At 47.5% G+C, this 26,741-nt stretch overlaps 3 protein-coding genes across 4 annotated transcripts; 1 reads left to right on the top strand and 2 right to left on the bottom strand.

The window, feature by feature from the left end:
* Positions 1-3,272: 3,272 nt before the first annotated feature.
* Positions 3,273-15,070, bottom strand: LOC142886902 (voltage-dependent calcium channel gamma-4 subunit-like). Its single transcript, XM_076024159.1, has 4 exons — positions 14,488-15,070; positions 4,899-4,982; positions 4,077-4,217; positions 3,273-3,864 (listed from the first exon to the last, which is right to left on the bottom strand). Exons 1-4 carry the CDS (start codon positions 14,708-14,710, stop codon positions 3,338-3,340), a joined length of 975 nt encoding a protein of 324 aa, XP_075880274.1. The 5' UTR covers positions 14,711-15,070; the 3' UTR covers positions 3,273-3,337.
* A 1,429-nt stretch (positions 15,071-16,499) lies between these two features.
* On the top strand, positions 16,500-19,992 carry zbedx (zinc finger BED-type containing X). The gene is made up of 2 exons (XM_076024158.1): positions 16,500-16,834; positions 17,567-19,992. Exons 1-2 carry the CDS (start codon positions 16,613-16,615, stop codon positions 19,307-19,309), a joined length of 1,965 nt encoding a protein of 654 aa, XP_075880273.1. The 5' UTR covers positions 16,500-16,612; the 3' UTR covers positions 19,310-19,992.
* A 941-nt stretch (positions 19,993-20,933) lies between these two features.
* Positions 20,934-24,847, bottom strand: aimp2 (aminoacyl tRNA synthetase complex interacting multifunctional protein 2). 2 transcript variants are annotated; one of them, XM_076024157.1, is made up of 4 exons: positions 24,619-24,847; positions 22,896-23,114; positions 22,274-22,508; positions 20,934-21,756 (listed from the first exon to the last, which is right to left on the bottom strand). In XM_076024157.1, exons 1-4 carry the CDS (start codon positions 24,631-24,633, stop codon positions 21,368-21,370), a joined length of 858 nt encoding a protein of 285 aa, XP_075880272.1. In that variant the 5' UTR covers positions 24,634-24,847; the 3' UTR covers positions 20,934-21,367. The 2 variants fall into 2 exon arrangements, with proteins under 2 accessions (XP_075880272.1, XP_075880270.1); XM_076024155.1 differs by having other exon boundaries at positions 24,502-24,844.
* Between the last annotated feature and the right edge of the window lie 1,894 nt (positions 24,848-26,741).

The raw sequence follows: 26,741 nt of genomic DNA, 5'->3' as shown, positions 1-26,741 counted from the left end.
ACGACGCTGAAACGAAAAGCTGACGGCAGCTTGTTAGATCTTGACTGGGTGCTTTGCACTTATTTCCTTTTAGGCCGCGTCAGACATTGTGCTATCAGGTTGGATTGAAATGCACGTGTGTGTCAAGACTCAGTGCAATTGAAGTCACGCTGGCTCCAGTTGGTCAAACTCACTGGCCATATTATTAGGTACACCGTTACAAGCAGCAGGTACACTGCTGTACTGCCTTTCTATGGTTTCCAACCACTCTGCCCAGTCTCAGCTTCAGGCCTGAGACTCCCGCTGCTTTCTATTGTGACTGTCGGCTCATGCCAGCTTTTACAGGTGTTACTTGCTGGACCAAAAGGGCGTGTCCGACCATTCCCCACTGGCTGACCCAATCAGAATGTGACAGACGGAAGGTCTGTCCCTTTTCCCAAATGGACCCGAGGACCCATCCATCTGGCGCGTCCAGTTCAAATCAATTAAGTCCCGCTCACCTGCGCTGTATTGTGAACTCATTAGCATGCTAACAGCGACACGACTTCACAGCAGCCCTCTGTGGCTCGGTGACAAAAAACAAGAGAGCCGGCACCTGATCATCCTGAATTGGTTTATTAGTTCAGTGTGTTTTTGGTTGTGACTAAAGAGCAAAACAAGGATTTGAAATCAAAGTAATCATATTTTTTTTTTGACATAAATAGTAAATAAAAACAAAGGCACACTTCAATCAATATCCAGGATGTGAGCAAACGGTTGTCTCTCAGCATGGAGTTTATTTGATACAACAAACAAATCCGTCTGTCCTTCGCCCATCCGAGCGCCTTGTTATGAAATTCGTCTAATCCTCTTAAATGTGTTCAAACTGTTCACAGAAAACTTCTCGAGAATGAAGAGTGTGCTTAATTCACAACGATAGTCAGCCATAAGTCTGTATATGCAGATGCGTGTCCTTATACTGCACTGTTTCACCTTACAAAACACGATATTGAGTATATTGACCTGATAACAACAAAACTGGAGTGTATTCATCTGAAGAGAAAATAGTAGAATTTGCTGGACGACTAATGCAGGATCGCACATTCTTTTTGGGAAGTCGCATAGTACTAAAATAACTGTTTTAAATCTTTTTTTTTGTTTTTCGCACATCAAGTGTCATATTTTTTTCCTCTTTTTTGTGATTTTTTTATTGTATGTCAACATACATCTTTACAGCTTTTACATTACAAACAAACACATCTGGGTTTCTGCCCTCCGTCCATATAAAAGTTCTACACTCAGATTGACTCGCACTGATGGCTTTGTTATAACATGAGCGTTGTAGTTCTACCTCTAATGGAATATTATACACGCTAACTAAAAGTCAGGTCATAATTCTGTGGTCGGCAGTCACACCGGAAGCGACCGAGTTAGCCCTAAGACTGACAGGAAGAAAAAAAAAGAACGACAGTCAAAGCCCAGCTGGGTCTTGGAGCTCAAGCGAACACTCACAGCATTGACTAAATACATTTACAGCATCTCATTTTTTTTCCCTCTTTCCCCTTAAAATCAGCAGGGTTTTTGATCTTCCTCACTGGTCCATTTCCAAGCCTGACTTCTGACCCAACAGCACAGCATTTCCTGAGAGAACTAAAAGAAAGGAGCTTTGACGGACAGGCAGAACAATGACATGCACGTGAAACACACACACAGCAGACACACATGCTGGGTTATGAGAGGCAGAATCCTTCGGGGACGCGGACCGACAGCTCCCTCTGCTTCTGTCTGAGTCCTCTGTTTGAAAAGGCGAGCAGATGGGCTGGGGAGGGGAGTGTGTGACACACAGACAAATATTCTCTGATCCTTATCTGTTTGGCACTCCAGAATGGCAAAGCTTCATCCTGGGTGAAAGGAAGTCCCGACCTGGTCCCTTTTTTTTTTTTTCCTCTCAACAGTTTCTCGGGCACCCCCTTCTTTCTTTCTTTTTTTTTTTTTTTTTTTATCTCTCTCACTCTCTAACTCTCCCTCTTTCTCTCTCTCCTCTTGTGACAAGCACCAGGGCGATGTCACATCCGTCTTTGGATGTGATGGAAGGACGACAAAGCGATTATGGAAGTCAATAAAAGGTGGGAAAAACGCGTGCGACGCGTGTGTGCTCCGCCGGCAAATGTCAGACATGGATCGGGTCCAGCGAGGGACCTCTTGTGTCGGTGCGCTGCCGACAAAGCGGCAAGACATTCATCGCTTGATGCCACAGCGTCGCCAAGCACAGCAGCTGTCAACCACTCTTTCACGAAAAAGGTGGCATTTAAAAGCCCAGTGTGTGACAGGCATCTGTTGGCAGGAAATGGAGTTTAGAAATATATATATATATATGTATATACATATACACATGCCCCTATCATTTAGCACCCAGTACACACAAACGTCAATTAGCAAAAAGACCCCCTTTTTGCCAATTGATGTTTGGGCATTGCGGGTCACCAATTTTTTTCCTGATGAAGGTTAAAGGGTTGGATAAAGTGTCGAAACTAAACAGCAGCTGGTGCAAACACAGCAGGTCTGCTACTCATGGCTTGACATGTTCCTGAATTTCGTCGGGGTAGATTTCAAGCAACATCCTCATTTAACTCGCGGCCGAGGGTTAAGGGGTAAAAATGAGAAGTGGGAGTGGGCAAAAAGTCTCCAAAAAAAATTAAACAACTGCTGCGATTTCATTTCATTCACACTTATGATAAGCACGAATAGCCTCGTAACAGATGAAGTGTGTGTGTGTGTGTGGGGGGGGTATAGCCATCACATCACAGCTGGTTAAGAAAAGATGTGAAATCTGGTGGGACATTAAGGAGACATGGACATATAAGCTTTCTTACCACTAGAAAGTCCTAATTTTTACACACTGGGCCTTTAAAGTTCTCAAATTCATTTCCCAAACAATCAAAACAAGAACTACAGCATAAGGCAAGACCAGACTGGGTACGAGGACACAGTACAGACTCTGCCAAGAGGGCCAAAATTCGTAGAGATTGCAACGCACAAGTGGAACACGTTCAAGTTGAAGAGTACATCTTGTTTAGCACCATGTTAAATACTTTACAGGTAGAACACACCGCTGACGGGCAAGTCTCAGCGCTCAGCTCTCAGACTCTCCCAACACATTTAGAGATCATTACGCCGACGAGCAACGCGTCGCTCAATTTGAAGAACACTAATTTTGCTTGGGCTACGGCACGGACAGTGTGACTCCAAGCTGCTCGGACGGCCTCAAAAACGCAGGCGATGACTGACTTTGTTTTTCTTTAGTCTCCGTGATTGTCCCTCTTTTTCCTCCTGGTGGGCCGTGTCGGCCTTCAGTCCTCCCCCCCCCTCCTGGCCTCGGTCACACCGGCGTGGTCCTGCGGTTCACCCCGTCCTTCAGGTCGTTGGGGAAACAGTTATGGACCTGCAGGAACTCGGCGGCCGCCTCGTGCTCGGGGCTGTACGTGTTATCCGTCACGCTGTCCCGCGCCAGGGCGTACATGGACAACTCATCCAGGGCCCCGCTGGAGGACGGCGCCCCCTTCAGAATGGTCACAGGCGAGTTCTCCCGCGACGCCTCGGTGGAATGCGAGCTGGCGTTGGACGTCCGCCTCCGGTAGCGGAAGCTGGGTATCCGGGAGTAGGGCGAGGAGGAGGAGAGCGAGCGGATGAACTCGCGGCGGGCCCTCCAGCGGACCTCCTTGTTCCTCTCGATGTAGATGTTGATGGCGAGGACGGCCACCGTCTCGGCCACGATGAACGACAGGGCGCCGAAGTAGAAGGACCAGCCGTAGGAGTAGGTGTACTTCTTGTCGTCGTCGCGCTTGTCACTTGGGTCGCCGGCGTTGCTGGAGATGTAGACAATGATGCCGATGATGTTGCTCAGACCTGACGGGGGCAGAGACAGACACGGTGAATCAGGACTAACAATGACCAATCAAGCGACGACTTTTCCCATCGACCTTTTTTCCGCAAGGATTACAAGGCTGTCATCAGCATCAATAATGAGGTCTCTATAGTTCTGGGATTGCACCGTTGATGATGACAGACTTCACTTCCTGCACTGATTGGGAGGCCGACAACCTCCTCTTCCCGCTCACCTGCAGCTACAAAGAGGATTCCGGCGCTGAGGAGGACGTTGTTTGTCTTGTTGTAGACGCGGCCCACACCGACACACAGCCCGCCGAGCATCAGCAGGCAGGTGCTGAGGATGGGGAACACGCTGGAGGCACGGACGATACCTACAAGACAAGACTCGTCTCATTTTGACTGAGTGGTTGGATGATGATCAACTGGCTATCAATCCACAGTTTCGAAGGATTCACAAACCCATGCAAATTTAGTTTTCCCACACCTTTGCATTGGTTTGGATTGACACTTTTTTTTTTCTTTTACCGGAACTAAATTGTTTGAATTTTAATTACCCCGCTGAGCCCTCCATCCACTCACTTCTCCACCTCCTCTCACTGTCCATTTTTGTGAAAACTCCATTATCTTTTATCCTTGGGGGCCTTGTTGTGACAAAGTTATGCTAATGAGCTGCAGGATTTAACAAGGGCTCTCACCGACTATCACCTCCCCAGGAATGAATCACGCTGCCATTTTACCGAGGCTGGATGAGGCTTATTCAACTTTTACAGTCGAATGAGCCTTTTTTTCTGACTAATGGACTGAGTTTGGACGTGGTCCTCTTTGATCAGTCGCCTTTGTTCTTCCCTACATATTCGGCAGATGCTGAATTGATTCTGCCAGAAATGAGGCCCTGCTGCTAATTGAAAATCCTCACTTTGTGTCAAGCTAGCCTTAATCTTTGCAAAGAGAGCTGGGGGAACTTTGTCATTTTAATCTTTGAACTTCTCTTTGCTGAAAAACACCTTGATTTAGGGTTGGGGTTTGTGAAGCAGATTGTGTGAAGCACTTACGCAGCAGGTACTCTGAGCTGTCTGTGTCGTAGTCATTGTCATCAGGGAAATGGTTGATTCTGTAGCAGCTGCCTTGATTAATACCTGTATGAACGAAGAAAAAGAATTACTTAAAACATCACAGATATGTTCATGGGTTGGTTCACGGGACGTTCAACCGATAAGGAGGATAAAGAAATCTGCATCAATCGGCCATTGAAGGCTGCAGTAAGACGGGATTTATTTTTTGGCCAGTGAGACGTGGAAGAGGGGGCCGGACTCGTGGTTCCAGCTGGCTAAATGGCGTGCAGGTGCTGCAGGAGTCTGAGCCACAGTCGCTCCCTGCGCACTGACCTGTTTCCACTGAACCACTGGAGTAAGACGCTCTTGTGCTGCTGTCTGCGATAAGGAAGAGGAGCGCGTCGTCGCGGCTTGTTGTTGGGCTGAGAGGCAGAAAAGGCTGTAAACACACTGAGAGTGAGTGAGTGAGTGAGTGATGGAGTGGGGAGTTTCCTGTCACCGCACCACTCACGGTTTCCTCACGGGGACGTTTAAAATGCACCTTTCACTTGTAGAAAATGGACTTGGGGAGGGAATCGTTTAGCTGAACACACACATCAGTGCAATCAGCGGCGCAGAATAAACAAAGTGGTTTGTCTTTTCTGAAGACGGCTCTTAAAACCGACGCAAGTCGTTAATTCCATTGATGGATTTGATTGGCCGCGGCTATGCGGCCATTGACCAGCGCTCAGCACACCTAAAAACTGTTGGGGAGCTTCCGTCTTCTTCCTCCTGTTCACGTCTGTCAGTGATATTTAACACAACTTACGGAAGACGAAATGTTGGGAGTGTTTGAATGAAATATTGGCTCCATATAATCAAGTAATTACGTCAAGATATTTCTCCTTCTGGGCCTCAGTGAAGAAGGCTTGCCAAATTACTTATAAAAAGAATACAAACAATCAAAGAACCCCCTATAGGAAACATCATATTGTGCCCTCTGTTTTCAGCCTGACACACACAAAAATTTTGCTTTAACTTCCTGCCAAAAGTGATGCTTTGTTCAATCTTCCACACGGTTAGAAAGAGACAGCAGCTCCAAAATGCTCTTGGAGGGTAGTTGTCATGATCCAGGGAGAGCTATTGGAAAAATATATGCGCCTCTTTATGACAATAGAAGGGAGCTGTGTGTTTCACACAGACATGATCGAGCTGAGAAAGCAAAAGAAGTCAAGGGTTGACTTTTGGCAGTTTCGGGGAGTTCACAGTCAGAGCTACTGTGCAAATTCAAAGTTGCAAACGGATTTTTTTTTTTTTTTTACTTGTGAAAAAGAATAAAACCTGTGCAGATATATTTAACTTAACAAGCACTGAAACAATTTCTTGTAAAGAGGTTTTAGTCTCTTAAGGGGCCATGACATCCAGCAGAGATACTGACACAGAATACAAGAAACATCTTGAAGGACCTTGAACAAGACATCTTTCAGATGATTGAGGAGTAGACCTGTTCTCCAGCAGAACAAGATGGCCAAACTTTCACAGGCGGATGGATCGAGGATTTTCCTCAGCCTGTATTGCTTCCTATGCACGCTGTCCTTTGCCATGAGCTTCTTTTAATACTATGAAGTCCAATACTTACAAGTTAATACAGGCAAAAGGGTAAATAACTCGCTAATCTTTGTCCGCTTCACGGTCGATAGCTCACATATTGAAGAACGGAAAAAACGCCAGCGTGACGGCTAGCTTTTTCTTTTTTCCTTTTTTTTCGCTGTGAGAAGAAGCGTGTAGTGTACACTGATGGGGATTAAGATTGCATTGCCCACAGGGGATTGGAGGGGGCTGCGGCGCGTGTCATAATTCAGCTCATGTGAATGATGGAGTGCTGGGGAAGGAACAACAAGCCTACTTAGAGAGCAGCAGAGCTAAAGAGCTAGCGTCGGAAGCTTTTAATGCGCGGGGAGGGGTGGGTGGTGGGTGGTGGGGGGGCTGTAATTGAGCCGGTGTCCAAACAACGTGATTGTCGAGCGAGGAGAGGAAAGGGGTGTCAGGGGAGAGGGGGGGAGGGTGGTTGGGTTAATGGATGTGCTGGGTGCCGCCGAGTGCTACCCGCCTGTTTACTCTCCGTTTGGGCTGTGAATACTCTGCGCGAAGCGGCACTGTCAGAATCGCAGGTGGGCCGGGCTACGCTTCATTTGCACTTGGTCGCGCCGAAGCATATTTACATTTGCATTTGTTGTTGTATGTAGGAGGGGAGTAATTTACAGTTTTGAGTCAGAAGCGTTTAATTCCTCGCATAATGCCGCTCGCATTCATAATGGCGCCGCGCTTATTGCTCGTTGGCGGCGAGTTTGGGGACAAAAAAAACGAGTTCATTTTTATTGTTAGGAATGTTTTGCCTGTAATTTTTTTTGGGCAGGGGCTGAGGGAAATTATGTCGCTCGATGAGTTGACTTTTTTGGAACTTTCTTATTTCTTTCACACAGGGCAAAAAGTGTGAGTTTAAATGACAACACGGTGCTTTGCATATCACATGAGGTGTGCAAGGGAGGAACTGACCCACGCAAAGAAAAAGTTGCAGGGCTAAGATTCAGAGTCTAAAAAAAACTAGATCATCCGTCTTGAAAAGCTCCAAATCTAAAGCGTTTTTTTGTGGCTGTTAAATCGAGGTAATCATACAGTATGAGCAGACTGCTGCACACTGGTTTAAAAAAAAAGTGACAGAAAACAAAGAAGTGACTGTTAGCTCAGCTGCTTCCATCAAGATGAGCAGAAATGCCGCAGAGGAGTATGATTGCTGGCCAAATGGAGCTTCCTGGAAAGATGTTGACAGCCCCGAAAGGTCAAACGGACAGCGGAGGGTGCGACTGTCCCACCACCGTATAAATATCAACCTTTCTCACTTCCACGGCGACAGCGGACAGACACCTGTCAACTCCATTTCCACAGGCTGCCGACGTGTCAGCAGCAGCCACAGTGTCTGTCGGTGCAGCCGCCGCCTCCGCCGCTGCTTTTAAGGCCACGCTCGCTTGCGTTAACTAGGTCTGCTGCCTAATAAGGGACATCAAATTAATTGGAGTCAAATCAGTTGGTGGAAATGGAGCACAAATTTTCTGTGTCTAGTCACTAATGGGAGGGGAAAAAATGGCTGTGGACTATTCTAGGCAGTGATGTGGGAGCACGGTCTGCATAGAAAATACCCCCTACCCCCTCACACACACACACACACACACGTGCGCACACACACACACCTGTGATCCTGATTAACTAAAAATGCGTGAGGCCAAAACAAATATAGGCACCTTCGCTGTGCTGCTAAGTGCTGATTATTCACTAAATATTTTGCATCCAGGCCTCACGGCACGTTTTTATTGTGTGCATCTGTTTCCGGCAGTACGTCTGTGTTGGCTGTGGGTGCGTATGTGTGTCTGTCCCCCCTCTCCGTCTCAAGCCCCCTCAATGTGAACCCAAATGTGACCATTAATTTTGACTCGGACAATAATCTGCTTCCTCTGCTCTGGTCTAGACCTCAGCCAACCTGACGCCTCTGTCTTGTCTCCTGTGTGTGTGTGTGTGTGTGTGTGTGTCGGGGGAGGGGCGGGGGGGGAGACAATGGAAGAAATACAAGACAATATTGCAGCTGATTGGGAATCTGATTACAAGCGGAGACCCCTGGGGGGGGTGGAGCCGGTGATTTATGAGTGACAGTTATCAGTTCGGTGTGTGCGTACGTGCGTGCGTGTGGGGCTGTCAGATTGATCTTCTATGAAATGAAATAAAGGCCCAACGCTGACTTCATGGGAGGGGCGAGGGAGGCTGAGATTAACTGAGGAGGTGGGAGAAGGTGCGAGGAAATGAAACAACATGCTTGCGGGCGACAGAGGAATGATGGACGCAGCATGTAAATAGAGGAGGGTGAGCGGGAGAAGAGGCAGGGAAATCGGCTGGATAGAAGCTAAAAAAGACAGAGATGGGCTTTCTAAATTTAAGGAATGGCCCTTTAACTGGAGAGAACGTGCTGTTGCAGATTGAGCATTAATCCGCAACACAGCATCTGAAACACAATACGCAGGAAATAATGGATTCCCTGGACCTCGCCGGAGCCTCAAAGCGTCTCCTCCTCCTCCTCCTGCTCTCCATGGCAACGGCTGTTAGTCCTTTAATAAGCTCATTTACATAAACAATCTTGCGCGGATGCCTGTGACATCTATTTCGATACCTGCCAATTAAGAGACGCCTCTTGCCGAGCCCGCGCGCGCGCAAACACACGACCCCAACCGGGATCTGCCGCCCCTGAACAACAATTCGCGCGCGCAGGGGGAGAGCGGAGGGGGGGGGGGTCCGCCGGTCTGCACGGACACGTGTAGGTATACGAAGCGTGCAGATGCAGCGCCGGCAGCAACAACAGGATGGCACGCGGCGTTATTGTTCCGAATGAACGCAGCCAATGAGGGACGCCTCCTCGGCGGCGGCGGCGGCGTCTCGTCGAGTCGTCACTCTGCGGGAGCGAGGTAATAACGATCTCCCGCACCCCCCCCTCTCCCCCCGCCTCCGCAAATTGATCGACGATTAAGCCGATCAAAAGCGACTTTGATATTGCATATTGCCAGGGGCGGAGCTACGCGGTGGCCCCACGGCGAGGGGTGGGGGGCGGGTTGTAATTTGGTAAAAGGCCTTAAGCTTCCGCACTACAGCATCTCAAGTGATAGCTCTACGAAAGAGGATTAGGGCCAAAAGAAAAGAAAAAAATATTATAGGAAGGAGATTTTTATTTAAGTTTAAATTAAGTTGAAAGTTGAAATTTCGTGAATAAAGTCAACATCTTGTGAAAAAAAAGTCAACGTAAAAAAGCTGAAATTTCGTGAATAAAGTCAACATTTTGTGAAAAAAGTCAACGTAAAAAAGCTGAAATTTTGTGAATAAAGTCAACATTTTGTGAAAAAAGTCAACGTAAAAAAAAAAGCTGAAATTTCGTGAATAAAGTTGAAATTTCGTGAAAAAAGTCAACGTAAAAAAGCTGAAATTTCAGCGAATGCATTTGCCGACACGCACCAGATCCAACAGCCAAAAAACAAAAAACCTGGCTGCTGGCAGCGAGTCGGAGTGCGAGCGCGTGGAACGAGTGTGGGAGCGGCGCCTGCGAGGCTTCCAGCAGGTGGGATGATTAGGTTTTATGAAGCTGTAAACAGAGAGGGCGCCGTTACGGGGGGGTAGACTCACTATCAAACGCAGACACGGGCGCAGAGACGCACTGACACGTACATTTAATAACTCCGTAAGCAGGGGAGTGAGACTATAAAGGCGTCCGTGTAATCAAAACAAAGCCCCTCTGATTTCTCTTTTTTTTTCCTTCTCCTGGAGCCCTTTCTTTCGTTCCCTCCTTCTTCTTCTTCTTCTTCTTCTTCTTCATCTTCATCCTCTCCCCCCGCCGAGCCCAAGTGAGGATGAAGGGAAAAGCAATTTGGCAAAGACGTCAGTGATTCGGGGCTGATATGACTGGCAGTTGGTTAATTAAATTGTCGCCAGGCAGCAGTTTCTTCAAACGCAGCAGCGCCGGGGGTAGACTGTGTGTATGTGTGTGTGTGTCATTGCAGGAAATCTCAGATCTAGCAGACCGTGGAGCCTGTTGTTTTGCGCTGTATAGCTTTTTAACTAATTCATTGTTCGAGCACAAATTAAGACAATTGTCACACTGCAGCCCGGAAGACACACAAAAAAATATTGAATGGCAAATGCAACCCAGATGGCTGCTCTGATAACGGAGAAATTATTTTTTTATTCATCCCTCACTTGTCTGCCTAGGTGAATATTCCTTGTGCTCATCTAAACTATGGAACCATTTAGATACTTTTTGCCTTTTAACCTTGCGGCAACCTCAGATTTTAAATAACTGTGGCTAAAAAGGTAGAAGGTTGTGGGTTGTTTCAAACCGTGTTTGGGCAGAGCATCGATCTGTTGCAGCAGCGCTGGGCTGAGTCTGAGCACAAGTTATAACACTTCACTGTTCGTCGTCCTACGACATTCATCAGCAGCCGTGCCATCATGTGACCCAGCTGCACTCACACGGTCACGCGCTGTCATCTCCGCAGCCTCGGTTTAATCTCAAAGGTTTCGCAGGAAGGCCAGACCACGTTTAAATCCCTTTTTAAAGCTCCCCGAGGACGGAATGCTATGATGGTACAGTTTTGTCTCTGACTTTGGTCTTCCAGGACATTTGGTGTTGATGAGCTTGCCAGAGGATTCCTTCTCTCTCTGATGTGCCAGACTGTTGATTTGGCTGCTTCTCTCTTCCTGTTTTCTCCTTCATAAGTTTTCCGAATGCCGATTCCTTCCTCCACTCCTATCAACGGTCTCATAGGCTCACACAAGGAGAGTACCTAAATCTCAAGGGTTTGTTTTTTTGTTTGTTTGTGTAAGTTCATGAAAACATTTAAAATTAACTTTCATCTTTATGCAGTTAGAAATGTAGCTTTCTTTAAAAGTGTCCTCTCTTCAAATAATTACAGTCTGTGCAGACTTTTTTATAGGCTAACACCCGGCAAACAGCTTTAGCCAGTTAGCTTAGCCAAGCACAGTGGCTGGAATCAGACGCAGCACAGCAGCCTAGCTTTTCTAAAGAGACAGTGTGAAGTCTTATTTTGGAGATAAGCTGAGTTCTAAAAACAGGAATGCATCTTTTGGAACTTGACTCGTTCATTTTTCACAGCTCAATTGTCTGTGGTCACTTTCGCTAGCTAGAGGCTAACTTTTAATTTAGCATGCAAAAACAGAGGCAGTATAAGTCTCATCCAAACTTTAGAAAATGTCAAAATCTTAGTTAAAATGACTTTTTTTCAGTGCTCTGTGTATTTAATATAAGATATATTTTCCAAAGGAGTACTAAAGGAATTCACATGAGCACGTTGTTGATGATTTATGCGACTGCAAAGAGAATATCTGAGGTTCAGAGACGACAAGAAAACGGAACAACATTAAAACAATAAAACAGTGAGTGTTAATACAACAAAGGAGGCAAACACGTCACACAGACCAGAGGAGAGCAGAGCTAGCGAGGTGAATATTGGGGTCTGCTTGCTAATTAGTGCCCACGCACGGCTTCTGAGTGAAGCCTTAATTACAGCCTTGCCGAAGGTCGCCTGTGACCCTCAAAAAAGCCAAACTTAACCAAACTCCGCCTCGCTTCTTCTTTTGCAATCTCCAACCCCCGAAGAAAAACGACCTCCTTGTCACCACGTTCACTGTAAATACACAGCAGACTGACTGGATTAGTCACACGGTCATTTCTCATTGTCAGGGTCGGTTTTATTTACCGGGGGGCGGGTTGTGCAAAGGCGACGGCTTCTGACGCACTGCCGATTCTGATGCAAATGAGGTGCACCTCTGGCCTCAAAGCATTCATGTGTGGGAACAAACAGACGCCGAAGTAAGAGAGAAAAGGAAAAAAAAAAATCAAAATGCTTGTTAAAAAAAAATTGCTAAGGAACTGGCGAAGGACAGCGGCCCTGACCTCGATGTAAAGTAGCATCATTAGGTGTTTTGTTTTTTTCCCCTGTTTGCTCTGGAAATGTCACCACAGGCAGAGTCCACACTTTCAAAGAATGCACTGGAGCCAATTCGCAGTCTTTTTCTGGGAGGAAGCGGCGGTAGGAGCACTGCCGCTAAATGTGTTACAGCAAAGTGTTGTCGGCGCAATCTGCTCGCTGATGCTGTTTTCCCTGTAAACTGTGATATACAGCAGGCCGGGCCTGTCAATAATCCAGAGAGTTGTCATCATGGCCACAGGAGTGTGTTTGTGTTTGGTGGGGGGGGGGGGGGGGGGGGGATGGGAGTGGGTTAGAGAGAAGAGGGAGGGAGGGGCGGGGGTGGAGGGGGGGGGGGGCGACTTTCTTGTCTCTTCCTCTGTACTCATGAGTCTCCATGACAACAGAGCCACCGGCCAGCATCTTGTAGTTTTAAGCAGACGAGCAGGACTGAAACAGAACGACGCGGCGGGCAGACCGACAAATCATTTGCTCCGCTCGTTAAAAAACACAGGAGAGCGAGAGGGAATCTGACGCTTCAAAGACGGGGCCCCTTACTCATCAGAATCAGTTTGCCCCCCCCCCATCCACTTTCATCATACTCCCAGGGATTTATGCCGTATCATTTTTCTTTCATTTTCCACACAGGTGCCCAAGCCGAGCTCGACTCGCTGTGGGCTACAAGTGTCAGAAAGGCTGGAATCTGTGTCTGACACGACCATCACTCAAGCGGGACGAGTGTCGGTTCGCTCTCAACAGAGAGGCGGCTGCATTTCAGTGAGACCTCTTGAAAATGTGTCTCAAAAAAGTGGGTTTTTTGTAAGGAAATAAAAAAAAGGACTGTTGTCTGTGTAAACGTTGACAAAAAAAAAAAACATAGAACCTTCTTTCAAACCTTTTTGGGAAATTTAGGAAAAGCATTTTTCTGCTGTTTTCAATTTTAAAATGATAATAGTAACAATATAATAATTTATCCTGTTTTAAGTAACAGTTTCATAAGCAGTCCAATCAGTCTCTGCTGCACAATGAAGTCAGCACATCATGAGAATTTGTCAATTCTAGGGTGTTTAAGACATGAAAACTTTACCATGTTGCCTTCACCACTATGTCTGGGTCTTTACTCTAACAGATGTTTGTGACATTAACAAAGTCATCAAGTCACATGAAGTCATAAGGGCAGAGGCGAGAAGTCATGAGGTGGTCAGTGTGAGGTGGTGGTTAGGGTGTGTGTGGAGGTGTGGGGGGGGGGTGGGGGGGGGGGGATCAGTGAATGAGTGTCTGTCTGCTGCCTCTGAAGGGAGATGTCACTCGGTCACATCCTCGTTTCCATTGTGTAGAACACAGCATGAAACATATTTGAGTCGCATTAAAGACCCTTTGAAAAATTGTTTTGTTTTTTTTTTAGTTTCACTGTTTAAAAAAAAAATCCCCTCCACCTTTCTCCTCTGGACATAGAGTGAACTCGGAGTCATCTATTTTTAAATCGACGGGCACGTTTCCATAGCGATTTCAAGGATGTTGCCAAGCAACAGCTTCGGATACAATGAAGACATGAATGAAAGTGGAATCATAGCGCGCAAATTTCCTGACAGTGGCCGCCCTTTAAGTGAATGGAATCAGACGCGCGCCAGCTTGGCATCGCTGCAGACGGGAACGCAGCCGTGTGCACCGTGCGCGCCTGTGTGTGTATGCGCGTGTGAACAATGCCATGTAACAGTTGGCACGCACACCATTGTGTGCCGTTGTTTTGCGCTTCACGGGACGTCCGTCCGTGCGTTTTCCTGCTAGTGCGCAACTTTGTGCGTAGTTCACTATGTGTATTAACGAGACTTTTAGTCTGCCGTGGAAATTCGGCTCCTCCAGCTCGATGTCACTGTGCGTGTTTTTCTTACTGTGAACTCAACGACCCCCGAGTCTGAACAAACGGTGAGAGCAAAGGCTGTGGGTTCCTTTGTGCGCTCAGGTGTCCGTGCGCACGGAGGTAGCCAAGATGCGCACATCACATACTTCTTATAAAATCACGTATTAAGTGATAAAACAACACAACTGTTCAGTGTCTGCCTCAACTTTGGCGCGTGTGAGTGCAGTTTTACCTTCTATACAGCAGATTCTCCACAGTCCGGAGTGTGTGAGGTCGCCCTTCTTGGTTTTCGGCTGCGTTTGGGTCTCGTCCGCGGTGGCATTGGTGCTGTTGCAGATGTACGCCCGAGAGTAGAGCCAGTAGTCCGTGCCAATGGCGATGGTCATCAGGCTGAAGGCGGCGAAAGCGCCCACGGTGGCCAGCAGCGTTTGAACCCCACGGTCGCACCAAGCCATTGCGCTCTCATACTAGTCCGCACTCCTCTCACCGGGTCCAGCAGGAGCGCGTCAGGGCGCAGATCCCCTCCTCATACCTGCCGCGGGTCCGCTTTGCAATGGGGTGCCGCCCGGAAAACGACAGGGGGGAAGAAGGAGGAGGAGGAGGAAGAGGGAGATGAACTCACGTCTAGAGCGCTTCACCTGATGCTCTTATAGGAGCAGCTGTTTGGTGCTGAGGAGAGCGGAGCGGGGCGGCTGTGCTCACTCAAGTCGCTCCGCACAGTTGTGTGGCGCGCAGGAAGGTTCGGCAGAGACATTGTGTGCCGACCAGAATCCAAACCAGAGCACCGCAAACCTTCTGCTCTGCCGTAACTCTTCTGTTTTCTTTGTTCCTGTACAGAATGAGAGCTGTGACAAAAAAAAAAAAAAAGACTAATACGCCAGCCAGTGATGAGACCCCACCCTCACCAAATCTAGCCAATGAAGGAGGGATGGTGTTCAGTTTGAAAAAAAAGAAAGAAAGAAAAGAAAACACATCAGCAACATCTGAATTCTAACCAAGGTAGAGCAACTAAACTCTCTCTTTTTCCCAATATTGATTTGGCTCCTTGTCTCCTCTTGGATTGTTTGGATGCATGCTCTCCAGATGATACATTACAAAAGTCACAGTCAGCCAGCCCCCACATGGGCAGGTTACTGGAAGATGTAAAGCAACAAACAGACCTTCTGTTTGATCCTACATGCCAAAAGCACTATAATGAAGAACAAAATACCACGTGAAAGCAATTAGAGGCCACTTGAGTGTGTGTCACCTCAAAGTGTATTGCAAGTCACTCTCTGTCACTCACTTAGAACAGGAGTGGATAGATAGATAGATAGATAGATAGATAGATAGATAGATAGATAGATAGATAGAGTTGAATGATGTAATGTTAACTTAAGCTAGGAGCTGCTGTCGAAGGCATCTGTCAGAGCACTGAAGAAGAGATGTGTTCACTGGTGATGTGTGAATTTGTGATTTTGCATGGTGAAATAGAACAATTTTCTTTGGCCATGCAGACAAACTGTTTTTTGTTTTGTTTTGTTTTTTTGTCAGTGGCCAAACACTGCAAACCCACGCATAAACACCAACAAAAAAAGAAATGTAAAAAAACAAATAGAAAGAAATACTGCATTTGCAGACACAGTGAATATGTATTTTTCTGTTGCATTTGAATGATGTGTTTTTAAGTTTTGGGTTTTGAAACATTTTTGTGTTGTAGCATTTTGCACTTGGCCCTTGGCTGCCACTGTCCATAACCCCTACGCCAAAACAAAAACAATTGACAAAAACAGCAACAACAACAAAAAAAACTGCCTTATTCCGCTGCCCTTGCCTCACATGCATATTTCTACAGATGTGACAAAGTCACATTGGCTGTTTAAAAACAGATTGAGCAGGCTTTACAACATTCAAGAACGCATTGTCAACACCCATACATGGCGCAAACACAAAGATGAAGTAGATGAAGAAAACACTGTGATTGTTGCGCCTCGCAGGGCCTGACGGTGGCGTCGAGTCCCAAAGGCAAAAAACGCTGCTTAATAAAGAAAGAAAAAAAGTACTTTCACCAAATTGAGACGAAAATACAAGGACGAGACCCTGACGTCACGGTGCGAGCGAGGCTTTTGGCGCTTCCGCATTGCTCGGGGGCTCCTGTCACTCCACGGGCCCTCCCAATGGCTGTGCCCCCACCGCGCATGCGCTCTTCGTTTCTCGCTAACGGCGCCCTCTCGTTGGCTGCCTGCTGCGCCGTCTGCGAACAAAGACCTGCCTCCCACTTCCATGAGGCTGCTTCCTCCTCCACCCGCCATCGTTACTACTTTACGTGTAATCGCGATTACCACGACGGATTACAAAACTTAAAAGAAAGCGGCGGCATGTCAGAGACGGACGCGACGGCGTCCGCAATGGATGCGGGGCTCATTGACAGCGGCGGCGAGACTAAATCGGCCCTGACCACTTGGCGGTACCGCCACCATTTCACGTACAAGGCAGATCAGGGGAAAAACATCATCGTGCAGTGTAATCTGTGTCTGCCGAGGGTCAATCTGCTGTCCACGTCGAAAACGTCCACGTCAAACCTAAAGAAGCACTTAGATGTAAGTCGCGGGGAGCCACTCTCTCGATTCTCTTGGTGCTTGCTGGGTCTACAAACGATGGCGGAGAAAATTCTCCTTTGGGTGGCAATAAGTAGATATGCTGAAATGCCTACATGACTGTTGTTGTCCCCCCCCCTCATTGTTACCGTAGTTGTTTGTATTATTTGAAATTTTCAGTGTAACCTAAACAGTCGGCCTGTCACCTTCCCTATAAAAGAAAGCAGGAAATCTTCACCAATGTTAATATTACTAATAAACTGCTTATGTCAGCTTGTTTCTATGGTCCTAGGATGAGAGTTGGGGTCACATTGAATTTAGAACAAAATCTAGGCCAAGCACCAAGTCAGAAGTACATTAAAAAAAATAAATTAAAAAAAAGGCAGGAAGAAAAAAAAATACTGTACATTGATCATCAAAGACATGACTGGAGATGCTGCGGCGTGGAAGTATAAGGCCTCTTGTCAAATTATGCCCCGCCTCCCCATCACTAGCTCGGCCCCTGCCTATGAAGGGGTATAAATGAAAAAATATCACGGCGCAGACGCTCGCTGACAGAAACGTTGCGTCGCGGGTGAGGACACATTATAAGACTGACACAAAAAGTCGTTTTACATTTTGTTTTGTTTTTCTGGCACCCGGAAGTTTGAAACTGTCACGCGTGGCACAGATTCAACAGGTAGTCAAGGGACTTATCTATCTATGTTGTTTTTATTTTGGTGGTTGTGTTTCCAGAGGACACATTTGGGCTGCGACGCCAGGCCCGACGCCAAGAAGGGACGGAGGAAGGAGGAGTACAATGGCGAGAGTCGCCACTGCCAGCTGAAGAAGCTCAAGGCGGAGATTCTCTCCAAGTGCATGACCCAGGCCAAGACGGACGAGCTGGTCTTCAACTTCATGGTGGAGGACTGCCAGCCCTTCCAGCTGCTCGAGCAGCCGGGCTTCAGGAGGCTGGTCGCCGGCCTGACCGAAGGCTTCGGCTGCATGGACCGGGCGGCGCTCTTCGCCAAGGTGGACCGCGCCTTCGCCCACATGCGCGAGGAGCTGGTGGCCAAGCTGCGGCCCGTCCAGTACGTGTGCACCACGGCCGACGTGTGGACGGCCGACGGCAGGAGCTTCTTCGGGATGACGTGCCACTGGATCGACGCCGGCTCGCTGGAGAGGAAGTCGGCCGCGCTGGGCTTCGCGCGGCTGCCGGGCCGGGTCGCGCACGACGCCATCGCCGGGCGCATCCACGACCTCCACGAGTCGTACGGCATCGAGGGCAAGGTGCAGACCACGGTGGCCGACAACGGCAGCCCCCTGGTGAGCGTCTTCAGGGAATTCGCCCTGGAGGCGACAGACGCCGCCACCGACGACGACGTGGGCTTCTACGAGAACGTGGGCGTCGCCCTGGGTGGCGCCGGCGCCGCCCTGGAGGGCGAGCCCGTGCAGGACATGCTGGTCTTCCTGCCCGCCGTGCAGCGGTGCGCCTCGCACACCCTGGAGCTGGTGGTCGGCGAGGACTTCCGGCGGGCCGTGCTGCAGGGGCCCATGTGCCAGCTGCACTACAGCGCCATGGCCAAGGTGGCGGCCATATGGACAAAGTGCCACCGCCTGCGGGTGGCCGCCGACGCGGCGGACGACATCAGGAAGATGCCGCTGGCGGTGCCGGCCGTGGCCCGCTGGGCCGCCGAGTACAACGTCGTGCAGAAGGTGGTCTCCCTGGGCGAGCGCGAGCTGGCCAAGCTGTCCACCTGCCTGGAGGTGGCGCACATGCAGCCCGAGGAGGCGGCCTTCCTGGCCGAGTACGTGACGGCGCTGCACCCGCTGGCCTTCGCCCTGGAGCTCTTCCAGGCGGAGCAGAAGTGCTACCTGGGCCTGGTCATCCCGACCGTGCTCAGCCTGAAGAACAAGCTGAGCGAGCAGCGCGACGCGGCCAGCTACCTGGGCGAGGTCATCGGCGCCGTGGTGGCGGCCATCGACGAGCGCTTCCAGGGGCTGTTCGCCAGCTCGGAGGCCCGCTTCGCCACCGCCACCACGCCGCAGTTCCGCCTGTGGTGGATGAACGCGTCGGAGCGCGAGGACATGTGCAGCCTCCTGGCGGCCGAGGCGGGCGGCGTCGACCCCGCCTGCGTGGCGGAGGCCGAGCCCGGCCGCTGCCACCGCCTGTCGGCCATCGAGTCCGAGGACGACTTCTTCAGCTATGGGCCGGCCAAGCCCGCCGTGCAGATCCAGCAGCGGAGCGCCATGGAGGAGGTCCGCAGGTACGTGGAGGGCACGGGGAAGAGCCTGGAATGCCTGCAGGACTTCCCGCGGGTGAAGCAGCTCTTCCTGAGGTACAACACCACCCTGCCGTCCACGGCGCCACTGCAGCGGCTCTTCAGCCAGAAGGGCAACCTGGCCACCTCGCAGAGGAACTTTCTCACCGACGACTACTTCGAACACATTCAGCTGCTGAGATACAACAGCAACATCTGCAGTTTGGTCACTGACTGACTCCACTCCTCTGCCCCCCCCTCCCCCCCAACTGCATGCGTCAGTGAACTCCCCCAGAAATGAGAAAAGTTTGGCTCTTTTTTTTTTTTTTTTTTGCTTCAGTTCAGTTCAGTTTATTCAGTTTTTAGTTGAGTCCAATTTCATATCCCAAAGGGCAAATTGGGTTGCAGCTCATTGGACCCCCCAAAGTGAAACACAAAAAAATGACACAATCACTCATCATAAATACACATAAATATGCACCAAAAAACCCAAACAGGAAATCAACCCTTTGCACTCAAATGAGTTCTCTTTTAATTATGCCACATTTCTCGGCTCTGCAAGAGTGTAGCATGAAAATAGGGATAAAATGGAACGATAAAATGCATTATGCTTAAATCTGAACATAAAATTCCCCGCACCCTCCGGTAAAGAATCACAAAATGTCAGAGAGATTTCTCCAGATGTGTTGTTTTCTACATCAGTAGTTTTGTTAGTATCAATCTTCAGATTTTAGATATGCACTGTATATCTGATTGACATTTACAGTCATGGACTAGAGCGATGACGGACCATCTTCTTATCTGTGCTATTGTGGTTGCAGTAAGGAACTTTTATCCCCCTTTGCAGTTAGTCATGAGAATGCACCGCCTTGCTGTGTGTTTTATACTATAAATATATATATATGTATATGTATATATATATATATATATATATATATATATATATATATATGTATATATATGTATATATATATATATATATATATATATATATATATATATATAAAAGAGAAGAAAAGAGGCATGTTTTTCTAAGTGTTTTATTTCACCATGTAACAGGACTAATTAGAAGACGGTAATAGAAGGCAACCTGATTTACATGTAGCCCCGACTGCATCAACACATACTGATTAGCCTTTCAAAGAAACCTCTGTTTGTCAGGGAGCTCAAGGAACGGCACATTTCCAGTGCAAGCGCACTCCCAAGTGTGTCACTTTTCCATGCGCCCAGATGTCAGTCGGGAGCTTTCGTCTTGTCAGCCCTGCTGCCTGGAGACCTACAGGGGGCTGTCAAACACAGGCACGCACGCACAATCTGCCCAGGCCCAAGCTGTTGAAAGCACAGCACCTCAGAAGATGCAAAAGCAAAGCACCAGAGGGACCAAAAGCCTCTGGGATTGCAGTTTCATACTGTGACTCCATATCACCGCTTGTACGACTCTGAATGTATATGTTGCTTTTATTTGCTGTGACTTAAGGTGCAGCAGCTTGGAAGATATATATGAAAGTCTGTGAAGCTGCCCTCTTTGCAGACTTCCGACTCACTGGCACATTTGCCCACATCAAGTGGAAAATATAGAGAATAGAACGACTGAAACCTTAGAAATGTGCTTATTGACTTCAGTTGTTGTAGGATGTTATATGAACATTTTTAAAGACTTTATTTTCAATTTGGAAACTATGAAAAAATATATGTTTTTTTTTTTTTTTCTCTTCTTGTGGCCCTAATGCTCTTCCTTAGTTTAGTGCTCCACTTCTAACAGATTAAAAAGATAAGTCTGCCACCTGTTGGACATAAGGTGTACATCAGCAAAAGTCATAGTCAAATTTAAAGGAGCTTAATAATGAAACTGCAAGCGCTGGTTCAAAGGTAAAACCAAACGTTTAATCATTTCAGAAAAAAACACACAGTAACAAGTATTTTGCCTGAAAAACTTCTGGTAATACCTGCTACTGTACATTAGCGTACATACTTGGAACAGGATAACGTTAGGCACAGAGTGGGTGGAAGGTGTACAGTGTTGGAGCATCCTGTGTCAGTAATCTGATTGACGCCACCGCCATGTCCGTGATTTCACAGCCTCCATGCTTCCCCCCTTTTTATGTTTTCTAAAAGTAAAATGCAAAAGCAGCTTAGCTGAGAAAAACACAGCCAGAATGCATCTACCCAGTTTGTCACGTCTGTGATATAGGCTACAAAGAGGAAATCATCAAGATGTGTTCCAGACATGGCGGTGACGTTGTGTTAATATTCGTTAATAACGCCTCCCTCCTCCCCCAACCGTGGATGATTCCAGTCACTGCGCGAGCTGCTTGGCGGGGCCGAAGTGGCCCAGGTTCTCGCAGGACTTGATCCAGCGCTGGACGTTGGCCGGGGCCGAGGGCGCCGAGCCGCTCAGCAGCACGCAGCAGTAGCAGGCGATGTCGGCGAGGGAGAACTCGGCGCCGCACAGCCAGGGGCTGCGGCCCAGGGCGGAGTTGAGGGTCCGCAGGACGGCAGCGCGCTCCTTGGCGCTGCCCTCGGCCAGCTGGAAGAAGGCCACGTCCACCCAGCTGTCCACCATCGTGGCGGCGGCGGGGTCGCTGGGGTAGGGCGCCAGCAGCTTGAAGAGGAAGCGCGCTACGTTGGCCTCGCCCTCGATGGGACACATGTTGCGCACGCTGAACTTCATCTGCAGCTTGGGCACTGTGGAGAGCCAAGCAAAGGTATTTTATGATGATGATGCAGCACACAATTAGTATTGCTGCCATACAAAAAAAAAAAGGGTTGGGGAGGGGGGGGTTAGTATCATGTAATTAAGAGAAAGTTTCCAGTTTTTATGTGATAATTTTCACATTATTACACAAAACTACACTACCAGTCAAAATTTTGTAAAAAAGTAGTAAAGATTTTTTATTATTTTCTTTTAATTTAATGAGGTGTGTCCACATTATTTTATGGTAATAAATCAAAACTAAACATGAGGCTTAAGCAAGCAAACTATGGTTTGTTTGCGTCGACTCGAAACTTTTTTTTTTTTTTTAAAGGGTGAAATTCTAATGATTTTTACTTAAATTACTTTGACATTGCAACAATAAATGATTTTTTTTTTTTTTATTATTATCTAAGAAGAAAGATGCAGGGGCATGCTGCAACAATGTTGCACCAACACGATTATCCCCGTTTGTCCGTCGTCAAGCTGGACTCTTTCCAGCGGCCGTACCGTCTTTCCATATGAGAGTGAAGCCCAGCTGGAACATCTGGCGGGCGTAGCTGTCTGCGTGGCGCGGGCCGAGGCAGGACAGGAGCTGTGGCTTCACACTGGCGACGGACGAGTGGACGTGAACGGTGGACAGGATCCGGTAGCGCTTGCACAGCAGGCTGTGGAGCACCAGCAGGGACAGGGGCGGCTGCGACGGGTTGGCGTTGATGACGATGTCACGGAGGGCGCCGAGGTCCTGGAAACATCAGCGGGTTGGAAAGGACATTAGCAGCTGAAAATTCAATTCTGGAAAAGTCAAGGCCATCTCAATGAACTGTGTCAATAGCAGGAGTCCATCAAGAAAACATGCTGATATATTTTTTCGAATAAAAGGTAGAAAATTGGAGTAGTTCCTGCAGGTTCCTGCAGGTGCTTATTATTGAAGAGGGTGGTGGAATTACATTTTAAACTTCCATTCCTTCTTTAAGTATGAGGGTATGGCTTGCTTGATCGTTAATGTTGCCGGAAACATTCCAGTGTCAGCAGGTTGTGCACGTTCTAATGCACTAACTTGGAACGAGAGGCAAGTACGATCAGGAAATTGAAGCCAAAGCAGAGGCCCAGTTCGTCCCCAGTTTCTCACCTTTCCCAGAACTGTGTCCAGGTCTGTGATTCCTTTAAATGCTGTGGAGCTGCAGCTCTGGGAGGAGAGGCTGCTGCTAACCGTCAGATCCATGTCGGCGTCAGGGGTGGTCACCGTCTTGGCCAGGCCCTCCACCGCAGCCTTCAGCTCGTACAGTTTCTTCATGATCTCATCCTGCCGGGCCTCCAGAGATTTGACGGTCAGCTCCAGCTCGCCGTTCTTGGGGAGACAAGAGACACCGCCGCTCAATCGCACTGAGGATAAGAATGAGGAAGCTCGCTAGTCTGAGCCAGGGCGACGACTGATAATCCAGGTCGTAATCCAGGTCGACAGCACATATCGGCTGTTGTGTGCGTGCACGTAAACACACTCACGTTATTTCGTGATCATTTTCACGTTACTTTGTGAAAGTTTCACGCTGTGACGTGAAATTTATCACGTAAAAATGTGAAACTATCGCGTTATTTCGTGGCAGCAATGCACTTCAGTAGTAACTAGGAACAGATCAAGTCCTTTGAATCGCTGCCTTATTGTGGGTTCCTTTTCAACTTGAGGTGCTGCCACACGAGAAAAACACAGGGCTCAGTATCACATTACAAAGTCACAACACAAAGTGATAGTTTCACATCTCTACGTGAATATTATCAGAAAATAAAGTGATAGTTACACGCTTTTACGTGAAAAGTATCACGTAATAACCTGATAGTTTCACGTTACAACACAACACTGAATATTGTTTTGTTTTTTTTCTAGGGTGGCAGCAATGCGCTTCCGTAATGTGGCAAGGTGGAGAGGGCCCGGCCGGGCTTCGAACCCCAGACTCCCAGGTAATACTCATGCACGCTAACCAGTCGGCCAAAGGGATCCCATTGGCCAAGAATCCCGGGCACATGATCAATTGGAGGCATAGTGACAGGATCCTCAACTGTCACAGTAACTTAAAGGTCCAACATAGGCAAAGTTCTCTGTCTATAATGTGTCTCCTCTCTCCTGCCACATCTTTTACTTTTCTTTTCTCCCGTTTTCAAAAACTGTGTGCTGTAACACACCCTCAAACCAGACCTTTTCAAGTCGTTTTAATATGGGACATTAGGACCTTTAAACAAATGTGTTACAAGGAATAAATTGGAACACTATGAGAATGATTTTAGCTATAAAGCATTTATTTCGCTAGAAGATTGTCGTGGCATGAAAGAAGTTTCGGAGTTAACCAAAAATGTATGTTCATAGACACATGTAATGCAAGTGTGTAACGCTGGCGACGTCCCATTATCTAAGCTGCTTCATGACACCGTGATGGTTCATTAATGACCGCCACCTTAAACCACTGCACTGGGGGTTGGCATCGCCGGTGCATCACATTTAAATGGCTCTCTGCTTTTATTGCATCAGCCGCCCATGGCACCGGCAGGCTAGGCTCACCCTGTCATATAATCCAAGCCCAGTTAGCATGCTAGCGTGGCTCCATTCGCTTACGAGGCAAATACGGGGCACAAAAATGAGCCACCGGAAACGACGCCGTTCGGGGGCGAGCAAACGAAGCCCAAAGTCGGTTAAAGTAGTGGGGAGAGCCTCAAAAGACAAGAGTCGCTAAACAGTGAGTTACCTGAAACGCGTGTTCGGACGTGCAGCTGTTCCCCTGCTGCGCTGCGTGGACATTTGGCAGCTTGTACATGCAGGTGGGCACGTCAATCGCTATGTGACCCCCGCACACGGGCTTTACCTGGTACATGGGCATGTCGGCGGACTGTCGACGAAGAGTGTTTAATGAAAAATAAATCAAAAAAAAAAAAAGCCGGTGCGACCACGGGCAGTGCGGTTTGGATTGGCAGCAGCGGCGGCGGCGGCGGCGGGGGGAGGCGGCTGCTACGCAGGAAAAGGCCGCGACGACGTCACATCCGGCCAAAGCAAACGCTTAATTCGACGACAAATCAGACAGTTGGTGGTTTCTGGCGTCGGCAGACAAATGTAGGTGATTATTAAAAAGTTTCTTTAGTCTAGGAATGTGGTTCTGTGACGATCCAAATTCCAAAGTAACGTGCCAATTTACCAAATCCACAAGAGGGCGCCACAACACAAATGCTCACCGGCCTCTTTTGAGCATGTCACACGGAAGGTCAAAGGCGGGAATTTAACAAGAGTGACTATTTCACTTTGATTTAACAGATTAATGATTATATGAGTGAGATGATTGCCATCTCAAGGCAAAAAATATATATTTTATTATTATTATTATTATTATTATTATTATTATTATTATTATTATTATTATTATTGTTATATAATGTAACAGAGCTGCATTCAACAATTTTATAAATTAGTTAAATATGTTGCTCCTAATAAAATGCAACTTTTAAAGTACTGTGTTTGTACAGTTTCTCAATCAGAATTAGCTTAAGTTTAAACTAAATGGGGATTTCATAATTGTGTTATTCAAGTAGGGAGGATTAATGTAAGTTAACCAGTGTATGTGTGTGTTACCACAGCAGTAAAATTGTAGTAGAAGTTCTCTAATTCAAGCTGTCTCTTTGCCTTTATTTTGTTCTAACCTATGGCCATAAAGATGATCCAGCTGAATGGTCAATCATTCACAGGCGAGCTACATCCTCTGCTCATCTATTGGAGGCTCGGCGTGGTGGCTTTAATGCCAATGTGCGTCTTGGTTTGTTGTACCAACACCTTGTTAGCCCTGCATTATTCACCACTGGCTGAAGTTAAGTCGGAGGAGGGGAGAAGGAGGAGGAGGGTGGGATGAGGCAACTGAGTGCCGGTGTCCTGCTGAGGTAATCGTCAGATCTGATTGCCGGCCCAAGAACCTGAGCGAGACACTGAGACTTTGGCAGCAGCAGAAACCTGACGGTTCCTTGTCCTTTCTGAATCATGTGGGACCAAGTTGTACGTTGTTGCTGTGTTGTGGTGCTATGTGTGGAGACAGATGAAGTATTCCCTAAAGCGTGTAAACTAGTGAAAGGACTTGAATATGTTGGTGTAATGTACACTACCAGTCAGAAATTTGGACACACCTTCTCATGCAATGGTTTTTCTTTATCTTTACTCCTTTCTACATTGTAGATACATACTGAAGACATATGTAAACATATGAGCAGTATATATGAAAATATGTAGCGAAGAAAATATGTTTAAATAACTCTATATGCTTTATATGAAGGATGGCTATTTTGAAGAAATTAAAATGTGACCTTTTTTCCAGTTATGTCACACTTTTTTTGTTTACTACATAATACCATGTGTGCTTCTTTCATTCATTCTTTTGAGGTCAGAATCTATGTAAGTAGTCATTAAAATGAAAGAAAATTCTACAATGAGAGGGTGTACCCAAACGTTTGACTGGTAGTGTAAGTCACCAAGTACACAGGATTATAGCTGTCTGATTTTTTTTGTTTGTATTTGTTGCCAAAATTAAATTGTGTATGATGTGTAATGATACAGTGGCACGATGGTCCAGTCTGTCAGTTTAATATGGGGTTGCAGTCAAGCTGGTCAGTTTAGCTTCGCCGGAAACACCGGAAACAAACGCAAGCACTTAGTCTGGCTCCAGTGAACACAGTAAACAGCCTGGATAAATCACCTGTTACTCTCTATGGGGCGTTTCAAACAACAGTCAAAGTGCAGATACGGGGCTGACAAATTCAGGGTTTCTCCTGGTTGAACTTTCCTCAGATGAATTCCTCAGGATTCAGAGCAGCACTAATGTCCACCCCTGTAACATAACAGCGTCAACTCCGAAAATAAATTCTGCAGGAAATGTCGACCAAGTTGAAAAAGTGGAGTGAGAAGTCGCCCAGGAGTGCAGGGAGAGGATGGAGGTCAAGGTCTCCAGTTTTT

Source organism: Nelusetta ayraudi, unplaced genomic scaffold, assembly GCF_046127955.1.
Source record: "Nelusetta ayraudi isolate G7.1 ecotype Tasmania unplaced genomic scaffold, CSIRO-AGI_Nayr_v1 ptg000016l, whole genome shotgun sequence".
NCBI classification, from domain to species: domain Eukaryota; kingdom Metazoa; phylum Chordata; class Actinopteri; order Tetraodontiformes; family Monacanthidae; genus Nelusetta; species Nelusetta ayraudi.
The sequence above is the reverse complement of the archived record's forward strand: the minus strand, read 5'-3'. Positions and strand labels throughout refer to the sequence as shown.

Bases quoted from the DNA above. Each gene is read 5' to 3' on its own strand.
- LOC142886902 (XM_076024159.1), bottom strand. From the start codon at position 14,710: ATGGCTTGGTGCGACCGTGGGGTTCAAACGCTGCTGGCCACCGTGGGC. The intron at 4,983-14,487 runs GTAAAACTGCAC...TCGTTCATACAG, and splicing joins GAGAATCTGCTGTATAGAAG to GTATTAATCAAGGCAGCTGC. The intron at 3,865-4,076 runs GTGAGCGGGAAG...TGCCCCCGTCAG, and splicing joins AATCCTCTTTGTAGCTGCAG to GTCTGAGCAACATCATCGGC.
- zbedx (XM_076024158.1), top strand. From the start codon at position 16,613: ATGTCAGAGACGGACGCGACGGCGTCCGCAATGGATGCGGGGCTCATT. The intron at 16,835-17,566 runs GTAAGTCGCGGG...TTGTGTTTCCAG, and splicing joins ACCTAAAGAAGCACTTAGAT to AGGACACATTTGGGCTGCGA.
- aimp2 (XM_076024155.1), bottom strand. From the start codon at position 24,633: ATGCCCATGTACCAGGTAAAGCCCGTGTGCGGGGGTCACATAGCGATT. The intron at 22,509-22,895 runs GTGAGAAACTGG...TGATGTTTCCAG, and splicing joins TGGACACAGTTCTGGGAAAG to GACCTCGGCGCCCTCCGTGA. The intron at 21,757-22,273 runs GTACGGCCGCTG...GGCTCTCCACAG, and splicing joins CACTCTCATATGGAAAGACG to TGCCCAAGCTGCAGATGAAG.